Source organism: Saccopteryx leptura, chromosome 3 (assembly GCF_036850995.1).
Source record: "Saccopteryx leptura isolate mSacLep1 chromosome 3, mSacLep1_pri_phased_curated, whole genome shotgun sequence".
NCBI classification, from domain to species: Eukaryota; Metazoa; Chordata; class Mammalia; order Chiroptera; family Emballonuridae; genus Saccopteryx; species Saccopteryx leptura.
The window spans coordinates 153,562,818-153,576,299 of record NC_089505.1 but is presented as its reverse complement, the minus strand read 5'-3'; the positions used below and the strand labels follow the sequence as shown (position 1 = coordinate 153,576,299).

The 13,482-nt window shown below is 32.4% G+C and overlaps 1 protein-coding gene across 1 annotated transcript in view; it reads left to right on the top strand.

The window, feature by feature from the left end:
- The window catches only part of ADGRL4 (adhesion G protein-coupled receptor L4), a 133,187-nt gene that overhangs the window by 65,676 nt on the left and 54,029 nt on the right, over nucleotides 1–13,482 (top strand). The window contains exon 3 of the mRNA XM_066376637.1: nucleotides 7,890–8,042. Coding sequence (XP_066232734.1) covers nucleotides 7,890–8,042 — 153 coding nt within the window. The remainder of the gene's footprint in view (nucleotides 1–7,889; nucleotides 8,043–13,482) is intronic.

The following is a 13,482-nucleotide window of genomic DNA, read 5'->3' as shown; positions in this document are numbered from 1 at the left end:
TTTTATATTTCATACAGAAGACTGGGAGATAGATAATGAAATATTTTTATTTCCAAATTTTTGTTAAGGAAGCTAAGAAGTCAAGTGCTCAAAATGACCCAGTAGAAAGACACACATCCTTGTCAATCATTTTTTTCCTACTTATGTTACCCAAGACTATTAAAAATGTGTTGGAGTGTAAATAACATACTGGCATGTTAACTTGTATTTAGAAAAACAATCAGATAATATAAAGTGGCTCATTATTTTGACTCTGACCAATACCTCCAACCTACTGAGTCCTTTTTTGCTGTATTTTTGCATAACATTTTACAGCTACAGACCACAAGGGATAAAATCTTCATCATTCTCTGTATTACCAATAACTGGTCTGAGAGCACAATTCCTTTTAAAGTTAATGTAAAGTTTTCCCAGTATGCTGTGAAGGGAGGCAAATTTTGAGATAAAAATTGAAACTTGTTATTTTAATAAGACCTCAATTATGTGCTTCTGTGTTAACTTGCTTTAAAATGTGAACTCTGACACCAGGGCACCGATTCTGACTTTTTGATTAATTTTTACTTATTTCCCAGTATAGACATACTCACATCTGGGAACTGGGAAACTCCATAAATACTTGAGTATTTGAATGAATTTTTGAATCAAAATGAATGTATGTGAATATTTTTCTTTAACATGATTTAAATTCTTATGTTTCATTTGTGAGCTATTCTCAGTTAACTCTAATAAACCAGTCTTAATTTTTGTAAACACACAGAAAAATATATATGTGCTTTCTTAGTATATATGCATACATAGTTATATCTATTTCTGTATAATCTATCTCTGTATAAAAATAGATAAATTAATAATTAAATACATCCATGTTAATAAATTATTAACACTAGCATTTTATATAAAGTTTTTCACAATTTATCTTACTTTATTATTATGTTTTCAGCAATTTTACTCAATTCCTTGAACCTCTATATGCTTTATCTTAGGGATGACAAATGCTTGGTCAAATGCTAAAACTGAGCAAAGTATTTTAAATATGCTTCTTAAATTATTAAAATTTTAATTCCTTTAGATGAGGCATGGACTTTCCTGTATCTGAGCTTACACCAGCCTTCTATTGTCTGACACCTGGTGGAGTCAAATGTTCATTAATACCTGCTGGCCTACAAAAGTTTTTTGAAAACCCAGCAAATTTGTTCATAATAGGTTTCAAAGTATGTATCCTCCAGGAGGAGCGCAGAACTCTTCTCTTGCTCTGTTCTTTCTATTCACCCTATAATAAATCAGACCATATGTTGGAAATTAGAACTTTCAAGGGGACAAAGGAATGAAACTCAACATGTCAGAGAAGTACCTATGGTAAGGTAAAAAGAGGTTTGATGCCTTAACATGAAAGAAAATCTTTAGACATGAGGCCTGACCTACTGTTCTTGTAGACATTGGAGATAGTGCCCTTGCTTCTCATGGGTTGACTAGGTTTTCATTTCAACTGTTTTTTCCAAGCAACTAAGATGATAATATGCCAAAAGTAGAGATTTAGGTAAGAGCTTAGGGTAAAAGACATTCTAGGTTGGTGGTCCTCAAACGTTTTGAAGTCAAGCGCATTTAAAATCCTACAAATAATTGTAGGCACACTATATACAAATTTCTGAGAAATATGTTATAATAATTAAGTTAAATATTAAAGAAAAAAGTATAAAGTCCAAGCATGCTTTTATGATAATTAAACAAAATAAATACAACAAAATTAAATTTATTCTGACACTAAAAAACATTTTTATGTTACATTTTTTGAGTTATGCTTTTTAAAATTCATAACAGAGAGGGGTTAAAAAATAAAAAAAACCTAAAAAGTTACCTTTTTATATATATAGATACATTCTTAGTAAGATTTAGTAAATTTGGCAGGTCCTGGCACAAATGTGTTGTTTTTTCATTCTTATGTTTATGAGAAACGTGAGTCTGATGTGTCCTAGCAATTTCTTCAATGTTAGTGCATATATTTGAAAGGCAAACTCATTTCCTCGTCAGTACTTTGAAGAATTTCTCTCTTTTCATTCTTAATTGTGTTGAGGGTAGAAAATCCTAATTCACATAAATAGGATGTTGAAAATTGTAGTAAAATGTTCAAAGCTTTTTTAGATATTGCCACATATTCTTCTTTTATAGAAATCCAAAAGGCTTCAAGAGACAATTCCTTATGTTTAATCATCAATCCAAAACCCCCACCATACATATCATCTTAACTTGACACAAAACAAAGAATAGAAGAAACTTGCCTTTAGTCTTTCTGGGGAACATGGGGGGTAGTGTAAACAATCCAGCACCACAGCTTAACAGCCTTTTGCAACCTAATCAGGTAAGTGAGGTGGGGTTTGGGCAGACTGTCAGTTTACAGCCAATTCCCCACAACTCTGTCCCCCAGAAATCTAAACTCCAAAAATCCTATTGGTTTTTTGGTCCCCAACAGGCACGTATTTCTCTGGTATACCATAGGGTGCACCTGGAAATCTAGGAAATCTTCACTTTGAGAACCACTGCTCTAGGTAATGTTTCATTCGTTTGTTTCAGAGACTGGCGTGCCTCAGGCTAAGAAGGGAATCTCACATAATGTCATAGGAGTCTTACCATAAGGTAGATTCTGAGTTGAAAAAACCCTCATACTCATGAAAGTCTTAACATTTGTTGCACTTAGGATCTCATGGAATACTAAAGAGTCAAGAACAGGTGTCAAATATTTGCAAGTCTGTTTCCAGAGTTCTTTTGTGAAGTAAACTGTATTTTTTTATACAACATAAAATAAAATGCTATTATTTTATTGATATTTTGAATAACTTTTAGTAACATGGACTAATTCTTACAAAAAATGTTATTATAATGGTACTGTGAAGCCATATACAAAGTAGATATCCTGCATCGTCTGAATTAACTTTAAAGTGGAGATGCCTCAAAAAATAAGTGTAAGAGCATTACAAATGATTTTTATTTTCTTTCAGCATTTTTTTAAGAAAATTCCAATAAGTAGATAAGAAGTATTAAATTACTGTAACTTTTAAACTGAATTATGGGAAAAGTAGTTTGATCTTTTCTTGTATTTCATTTATTCCTAATGGGATCCTTAAGCATTTTGAGATCTTACGTTATAGATTTTTTACAAATATGTTTATTGTTATATATATGTAAGGATGCATATTTAAATGAGTTCCAGACTTTGGAAGCTCACTTCTACATAGAGAAGAGGTAAGTCTCATTTACTTATGAAGGACCTTACATTACATAATAAACATCAGGAAGCTATTAAGAATTTAAATAAGGTGTAATAAGATTTGATTTCTTGTTACTTATATAAAAATAATAACATTTTAAAATAAGGTTAACACATCTGTGTATAGCACTTTCTGCATGCTAGGTAGCAGTCTCAGCATTGTCTGCATACCAGCTCCTTTATCTTCTTCACAGCCTTCTCCGGTAGGCACAAAGCATTTTTCATTTGACAATAATCTTCTCATCACAATAACTAGCACATAATAACACTCAATAAATGATAGTTATAACTACTATGACCCATTTGAATAAGGTATTATACAGAAAAAATAAGATCACTTTGACATTTAGAACACCTTAAACTTGAATCAAACTTTGCTCCTTATTAGCTGTATTTCTTGAAGCAAGGTAATCCAACGTTTTCTATTTCAATTGCCTCATTTGTAAAATGAAGATAATGTATGTCTCATAGGGTTTATATGAGGATTAAAAAATGCAAGTCAGATCATGTGCTTAGCATGGTGGCTGGTCCACTGGGGAACTTCATTGAATGCTAGTTCGTAGTCATGTTAATCAGACAACCATGACAGTCATGTCTTAAAGAGCGTTCGTTCCTTGGAAGCAATAAGCTATGAAACTACTTTTAGTCAGATAGGAGGTGAAAATACATCAATCATATTATTTTATTTTCTGTTCATGACATCTTTTAATGGTTTCATAATATGTAAAATTATATCTAAACAGAATAATATAAAAATATATTGCAGATAACCTTCCTCTTTCAAGGCCCAGTGAAATATTTTCTGAAATCTCCCTTCACTCAAGTGAAATGAATGAGTCCGTTGTTCACCCTTGCAGGCCTCTTTCCCCGCACCCAGCTTCCTGTTCTGTGCTTACATCTTCATCTTTCTGTCAGGATGTTCAGGGTCTAGGAGGCAGAGACACTGCCATAGTTCTTTATCAAAAAGTTAAAAACATATACACAATAAACAGTTGGCCAGGAGAAGAGTAAAATTATTAATGCAATGAATATGCCTAATTCAAATGATATTTATTATGAAATTGCAATAATTTCAAAAGTATAGTTTACCTTCCTTTTTGTTCTAATCAATTAATTTATGTTACTTTGCTATTAATCAAATAGATTTTCTTATATTTGGTCATTTTTTTCAGTATTCCTATATATATCTGGTTTCATTATACAAGTATCATTATAAGTATGAAAAAAATAAGTACATCAAAGATGTACTTATTTTTGTTTAAAATCTCTTCTTTCTTCTTCCTGGGCACACAACTGGCCTGCAACCATCAGCCTCCCTTGTAGTTAGGTGTGGCCATTTGGATGAACTCTGGTTAACAGAAGGTACATGAAAGTGATGGATGACATAGACAAAGCCCATACTCTCTTATGCTCTTCAACCCCATCTCTCCACCTGAATGAAAACAAGCAACTTGGAGGCCGTGGTGGAGTTACAATAAGCCTGGGCTCATAAACCATTTGGGAAGAAACCACACCATCAACCTGAACACTAACCCTGGTTTCTGACTGTAGCATTAAATAAACTTTTATTGTCCTGAGTCATTACATGTTTTCATATGTTTATAGAAGTTGGCTTGTTATAGTCAATATAATAAAAGTGATAAAAATATAAATTTTAAATACAATTATTGAATAGAACTACACAGATTGAATATCTTGAAATGCTAAGATTTGCAAATTTTACCTGACCTGTTCTTGATAGTCATTTGTGAAGAAAAAAAAAAAAAAGAGAGGAATACACCTTTAGTTTTCTGACAAATGTTAACTTCTGCTTGATGTGTGGTGACTCAGTGGATAAAGTGTTGACCTTAAATGCTGAAGTTACTGGTTTGGAACTCTGGACTTGTCTAGTCAAGGCACATATGGGAATTGATGCTTTCTCCTCCTCCTCCCTTCTCTCTCTCTCACCTCTCCAAAATAAATAAATTAAAATCTTTAAAAAATATGTTAATTTCTATACTGATATCCTTAATATTTGAAAATGAATAAATGAAAATAAAATTTAAGTTAAAAGTAAAATGCAAATAAAGTTTTTATTTTTTTCCGAAGTCACTATATCCATACCTTTTCTTCTCTCAAATAGATCTATGATTCATTAGACATGTTCTATTATATATTTGGCTTTTAAAAATAATACTCAGAGAGAGATGGGTGTAATAGTTAAGAGAACAGCTTTGGAATCAAAACATCTGGTTCTGCAGCTAAATGCTTGTGTGATGTTGGCAAATTACCTTTACTCTCTATGCCTTATTTTCCTCATTCTTTGGATAATAATGGTACCGACTTCTTAGAGTTTCTATAAGAATTAAATTAATTAATATTTCTAAAATTTTTGAAGAAATCTCTTACTCTTAGTTATCACTATATGTGTGCAGTAGCTTGCATATAAATTAGTTATTATACTATTCATCCTTCAAGAATATTTTAAACTTGGTTTAATTAAAATGAAGAATAAAAACCTAAGACATTTTTCAAGCTTGACTTGTTCTTACACTTCTCCCCCTATAATTTCTCTCTCTGCTCCTTAATTAGGCTTCCCTCTGCCTCTAGAAAGACTCAATCTCCCTCATGCTTGCACTTTTGCTCAACATTTTGTCTTTCTTTGGAGACCTTCCTTCTCTCTGTCTACTAATACTGACCTATCATTCATTGGCCAGTTTGAATCTATTAGTCCTTTTGCTAGGACTGCCCTAGCATAGTAATACAAACTTGGTGCCTCAAAACAATGCATATGTATTCTCTCACAGTTCTGGAGGCTAGTAGTTGAAATCAAAGTGTTGGAAGAGCCATGCTTCCTCTGATGGGTCTAGGGAAGAATCCTTCCTTTCTCTTACTGGCTGCTTCTGGTTGCCAGCTACATGGGGTATCCCTGGTTTGCAGCTGCAATCACTTCATACTCTGCTCTGTGTGCACATAGCCTTCACCTTTGTATCACCATGTCTTACTTTCCCACATATTTAAGGACACCAGTCACAGGATTAAGGCTCAGATAACCCACTATGACCTCATCTTAATTTGATTATATCTGGAAAGGTCTTATATCAAATAACGTTACATTCACAGACATGAAATCAGGACTTTAACTTATCTTTTAGGAGATATAATTCAACGCACAACCGGATGTAATGCAGCCTGAAAATAATCTCTTTCTCCTCTAGCCTATCATGATCAGTTCTGAAAAGAACTTATTTTCTGTTTTATTTATTTGTCAGAAAATATAAATCTGCTTTCTGATTTTACAAAGGGTTTATGAACTACATATTTTTCTGACAAATTACAAAAATCCAAGGGTTTTCACAAATAATAGTGTTTTATCTTTTGTGTGTCTATGTGTGGCTGAGTAGCATATATATATGCTATATGTATGTACCACATATTCTTTATCCAATCTTTTAATTTTTAAAAATTTTTCTTTTATTAATTTTTAGAGAGGAGAGAGAGAGAGAGAGAGAGAGAGAGAGAGAGAGAGAGAGAGAGAAGGGGAAGGGAGGAGCAGGAAACATCAACTCCCATATGTGCCTTGATCAGGCAAGCCCAGGGTTTTGAACAGGCGACCTCAGCGTCCCAGGTCGACGCTTTTTCCACTACACAACCACAGGTCAGGCCTATCCAATCTTTTATAAAGAACACTTCAGTTGCTTCCATTTCTTGGCCACCATGAATGATGATTTCACGGATATGTGGGTATAAAGCTGAAAGCAACAAATGAACAAACAAGACAGACAAAAGCTCATAAACACAAACAACAGTGTGATGGTTAACAGAGGTTAAAGGTGTTGGGTAATTAAGGTTAAAGGAGGTCAAATATATGCTGACAGAAGTAGATTTGACTTTGGGTGGTAAAGACACAGTGCAATATGCAGATGATGTATTATAGAATTGTACACTTGAAACTTATGGTTTTATTGATCAATCTCACCCCAATAAATTTAATAAATTTTTTTAAAAAGAAGAATGTTAATCCAAAATAAATAAATAATATAATATAAGGCTAAAGACCATAGGCCATACATAAATTTTTGTGTACTTTTCTATAGAGCAACATAATGCATATAGTAATGAATTAATTCATTAAGTAAATAAAGGATGTAGAGCTAATAATTCAAAATTCCTTTAGGAAACAAGTAGTAAAAATAAATACATGTTTAGAGCATGTCAATGTTATCACTGGTTTTTTATATTTATGGAATTCCATTTTTATGGAATGCTTTTTTTTATGGAATACTTTTTGAGTGATTATAATGAGTATTGTAAATTTACAAATTGACACTATTATAATTAAATTACATATAAAACATGAAAAATATTTCAATATAGATTCAACAGCTATATTGCTGCTTTTGAAGTAAGAGATTCTATTTTGTTTTGCAATTACAAAGAAGCTTTTGCACTATAAACAGGAATAAAACAAGTGTGAAATGTGAATTTTTTAATATTAACTTTTCTTAGAAAAACATTATATTACCTTAAACTATGTACTGTAATAAATAATTTGTTAAATTTGAGAATCAAAATTCTCAAATACTAATGGAATTATAAATTCACCTCAATTATATAAAAATCATTTTTTAAATTTGTATTTTTACAGATGATAATGAGTGTGGAAATTTAACCCAGTCCTGTGGTGAAAATGCTAACTGCACCAACACAGAAGGAAGTTACTATTGCATGTGTGCACCTGGCTTTAGATCCAGCAGTAACCTAGACAAATTTATCACTAATGATGGAACTGTCTGCATAGGTAAGTCAACTCTCTCACTTAAAATGTGTACCTATTTCTTAATGCTTATGACCGCCATAGACTCAAAAATATTTAAACCAAATTCTGACAGTCCTTAGTTATACCCTATTTGTAAATACTTTCAGAAACTTTATTAATTCCTTTATTTCTCCAATGTTGTTTAATAAGTTACTATTGCATGTTTATCCAAGGATATAAGAAAAAAAGATCTTTTGAGAAAAATCAAATAGTTTACAAAACAAAATTAATGACAAACAACAGAAAAATTATTTACACTTTAAAATAATAACTCAAAAATTATTTACATGACAAAATAGTGATGCCTTTATAAATACGCATACTTAAATGGGCTTTACATTTTCTTAGAATATGTTCAAATAGGCATTACTTACAAAATAATTGTTCTAGTGTTTTACTACTTCCTTCAAAATGTTAGTCGCACTTAAGATCTGCATTAAGGTTTTCTGAACATTAGAATCCTACTTGAAAAATTATTTTAGTTTCACTAAAATGTTCTCTGGGGGGATACTAACTTCAATTTAACCCTTAAGTGATTTATCATACCAAGTCTGAAGAAAGTTTATGGGAGATGTTTTTAAGTGTCCTGCTATTGTAATTTGGTTAGGCATTGAGTTATCAGACTTTCCAGAGTTTAGATTACAGTCTGAGAAAAAAAGATTATTTAGAAACTTCAAGAGATGAATAATTTTCAAAGGCAAATTATCTAAAGTGAAAACTTTTAACCTTGAAAATAAATCATAAATCATTTTACCTGTGTTATAAAAAAAAATCCAGTTTAACCACAACTAGTATGATTGGTAATTGTCTAGAAGATCAGTAAATGAATTGAGGCCCAAAGAGTTAAATCACATAGCCACGGGCAGATATGAAACTAGAACTCAACTTTTCTATGCAACGTGGACAGGAATTATATGCTGCTTCTACTTTACATAGTTAGATAAAAGAGAGAGACCTGAGTTATCAGATCGTCAGATAACTCTAGATCACATAAAGGCCTCTGATTAGATCCCTAGTGAGGTTCTCATCGGTAAATTAAGTAGAAGTCTGGCAATATTAACAACATGATGAGCTAGGAGCTAATGTTCAAAGAAAATTTATCAGTGAAATGTCTGTATCAAAGAAATTATTATGTCTCATGCAGCTGTGGCTTATAACATTTACTCTGCTATGTAAACAGAAGATTTTGTTCTCTTCATTTTATAGCCAAGGGAAGTGCCAGACTACTAACAATTCATTTAAGATAAAGGGAAAATTAGATCTCAGTCTTGTATCTAGAAAGCCATTGTTATTTCTATGAGGGAATGAAATGAGTGGGGCATTAAAATCTCACACATTGGTCTATATTATACAAATACAGTGGATTAAGCTTTCAGAGGGCATAAAGTATTTAAAATAAGAGAAAATAATACTATTTTGTTGAATGATAATTTTATCTTTAGTGTTTGCAGAAAATTATTTTATTGGAGTATAAATTTATAATTATTAAGGAAATAAGATAAACATGAAGTTCTGCCCAGAAAACTTCCAGTACACAAGCTCACTGTGTTCTTCTTGAGCTTATTATACTCTTGTTGCTAGTCTTCTTAGAATGTTTTCTAATGTGAGTGTTTTACCTTTGGTAGTCAAGTTCTAATTATGTTGTTCTGTTAGTTTTATTAGAAATGTTCCAGTAAGTGAAAGAAATCTAACTTGTGGTATCTTAATCACTGGAATTTAATACAGTTTTAACTGAGCTCTTTATTCCTTCCTGTTTCTAAAAGACATCTTGCATTTTCATTTGATCATGTTTACTTTTAACATGCCTCAATTCACAAAGGGCTGTTTCTGTGTTTGTTACAAGTATAGAATTCCTATATTAGAAAAGATCTGAATAACAGGCAGAGATGAAAAAAAAAAAACACGTACAAAGATGATTTAATGTCAACATCTCATGCGGGTGTAATACATTTGCACTCTTTTTCCCAATGTTTATTTATTATTGAGATGTTTTGGAATAGCCCTAATTTCTCATTAATTTCCTTTATAGCTATTTTAAGTAATCAGTGAAAAACCAACTATAAACATTAAAACCAAATACCCTACACCGAGTCATTCAGTTTCTACCTGTTTTGTTTGATGGATTATTCAGTGAAAAGCTCAGTCTCTGAAAAATTGTTATTTCTCACCAATTCTGTAGTCCTTAAGGATTAAACCTTTTTGAGAAGCACAGCAGCTATTTCTTTTTTTCTGGTCTTGTAGCAATTTTTGTTGTGCACTATGATAATCCTCAGGGAATCTGAATGGAGAACCATAATTCTGTTCCCTTTATATGATATTAGTATATCACCTTGTAGTATATTGTCTCTAATTTGAAAGTTTACCTGATACTTAATTTGACATGTCTGATCATTAAAGTCATTAAAAACCTCTATAATAGATCATGAAAAACTCCAATTCAGGGTAAGGAATGACCCAAGCAAAATTCTTTAACTTGATTCTATATTTAAATACTATTTAACACAGATAAGGTAATTTTGTTGTAGAAGGCTTTGAGTGAGATTTAACATTGGTCAGAATTTTCTTCACCTTGGAATTACAGTAAAATAAATCTTAAATGCTCAGTTTCCCAGACCTAGTCGCAGACTTGCTTTTCACGAATAGGAAAAGTGTGGCATCTAATACTAAAGTGACTCTCCCAATGCAAAATGAGTAGAACCCAAGAATGCCTCCATCTTTACTGTTGTGCTTAAGAGCTCTGTTTACTTCTTATAATTTATTATGTTCTATTTCCTTGGGTACTCATATAGTTTCAGATTATTTCCTTGACTTTGAATAATATCAATATTCAATTTTGTCTCCACAAATTACTTCCAGTAATTAAATATTTTATCTCTTCTTTGTACTGTGTCAGTTAAACAACTTTATAAAATTCAACTATTGATGAAAATTATAAAAACAATTATGAACATATTTTGTAAGAAAATTAAGATTCTTCTGGGTTGGCTTGTAGACATGAAAAGCAAGTATAACTTTATTAATGAAAATGTAGCAAATTAATTTTTTGATGTGCAAAACAAGCAAATGGTTTATTTTTTAATTTTATTTTTTATTAAATTAGAGGTGTGGAGGCAGAGAGACAAACTCCTGCATGCACCCTGACCAGGATCCACTTAGCAAGCTCCCTACATGGCAATGCTCTGCCTATCTGGGACCACTGCTCTGTTGCTCAGCAATCAAGCTATTTTAAGACCTGAGATGAGGCCATGGTGCCATCCTCAGCATCTAGAGCCATCTTGCTCAAACCTTTCAAGTCATGGCTGCAGGAACAGGAGAGAGAGAGAGACAGACAGACAGAGACAGAGAGAGAGACAGAGAGAGAAAAAAGGAGGAAAATTGGAGAAGCTAATGGTCACTTCTCTTGTGTGTCCTAGCTGGGAATTGAACTCAGGACTTCCACACACCAGGCCAATGCTCCACTGCTGAGTCAACCAGCCAGGGCCAAGAAATGATTTTTATAATGTGCTTGCATTTAAAGAAATCTAGTTAGCATTACTAAGCCGAGAGTTAGAGTGGTAGTGGAAAAAATGGATCAATTGTTAAATATGGCATTTTGGCCCTGGTTGGTTGGTTCAGTGGTAGAGGGTCAGCCCAGCATGTGGAAGTCCTGGGTTTAATTCCTGGCCAGGGCACACAAAAGAAGTGCCCATCTACTTCTCCACTCTTCCCCCTCTCCTTTCTCTTTATCTCTCTCTTCCCTTCCCATAGCCAAGGCTTCATTAAAGCAAAGTTGGCCTGGGCACTGAGGACAGCTCCATGGCCTGTACCACAGGCACTAGATTGGCTCTAGTTGCAAGAGAACAATGCTCCAGATGGGCAAAGCATCACCTTCTACTGGCCGTGCCTGGTGGATCACAGTAGGGCGCTGCAGGAGTCTGTCTCTCTGCCTCCCTACTCACTTAAGAAAAATAATAATAAAAAAATATGATATGTCAATGATATCCCAACAAAAATACAGTATTTTGAAGTTGAGAGAATCAACACCATGTTTTCTGTTAAACCATAGAAGGCATTTAAAAATATGAAACATGGGTATTGAATACATAGCTTTCTTATCCATGAAGGAAATTGTTCTGTTCATGATCCTTCATGGATGTGTTCTCACTTCCTTTAGAGGGACTTCCGCATTTGGTTACATTCTTAAGCATTGCTCCAAGAAGGGCTAATCTTTTGCTTTCTCATACTTTTTTCTCACTTTGTTGATTTCATGTAAAATAATAACCTTATTCTGCACCCCATACCTTGGTTTTTATTTTTTTTCCTCAGCTCAACCTGGAATGCTTTCCTTGATGATTCTCCATATTCTAAGAGTCAACCTGCTATTACTCATATGTTACTTTATTTTGTCCTTTATTCCTTCATTTGAAGTGGCAGTTTCTGAAGACATATATAAAAATGAATGAGAGGAAGAGTATAAGGATAAGTCCTGTTTCTTTAAAAGTAGCTTACTCTGATTTCTGGCTAGTACAGGTCATGAATGTGTCGACTTGACAGAAGAACATGGTTTTCAACCTTTTTTTCAGGCCTGTTGATTGTCTTTGTAGTCTAATACCATCACTTTTTCAAATTAAGAAAAATTTCTTTAAGATTCTGGCACATGTTTATTGTCAGTTTTGAGTTTTATGTGGTATTTGTATTTCAGTGTTTTTCTATACTTTTATTGCATTTTTAAAGTAAAAAATTAGTGTCAGCTGCATACAAAATAACTAACTAGATTACATTTTAGTTGAACTTTGATTACTTTTTTTTATGGCAGTGTTGTGCAATTCTATTAGTTTAAAAAAATAAAATTGTATACTTAAGAGTACAGATTTATTCATTAATCTAACATAGTATATTTATACTGTATTTACTACTTTAAGACATATCTCAGTGCAGTATGTAAAATTTTAAATTAAGAGTATAAATTATGTGACCTTAAAATCTCTCATTTTCATTGTGGCTTTGAGATATGGCTACTGAAAAATCTAAAACTTAATTCTGTATAATTTGTTACTTTATCTATACTGGCTGTGTATTAAGAATCACAATATAATATAACCTAAACAATAGTAATAAATTGTGGTAAAATTTTAAGGAAGTTGAATCAAACACTCTGCTACATCTTAATTTTTAGGTCAACTTACATGCAAAAATGAAGCTTTGGAAAGAAAGTGGGCTATTTTTTTTTTATCCTCCAGATTTATCTAAACTAAGTCATTGTAACTAAGTTTAATACTAGAAAACAAAGTATTTTAAAAATTGCGTTTTTATTAAAGCAGGACTAAGTGTTACATAGTCAACGATGAAAATTGACAAATTGATGACTGTGTTGCTGAGTCATACTATTCAGAAAATAATTCAAGAATTTGGCCCATGAATAACATTTTTAATACACTGTTAA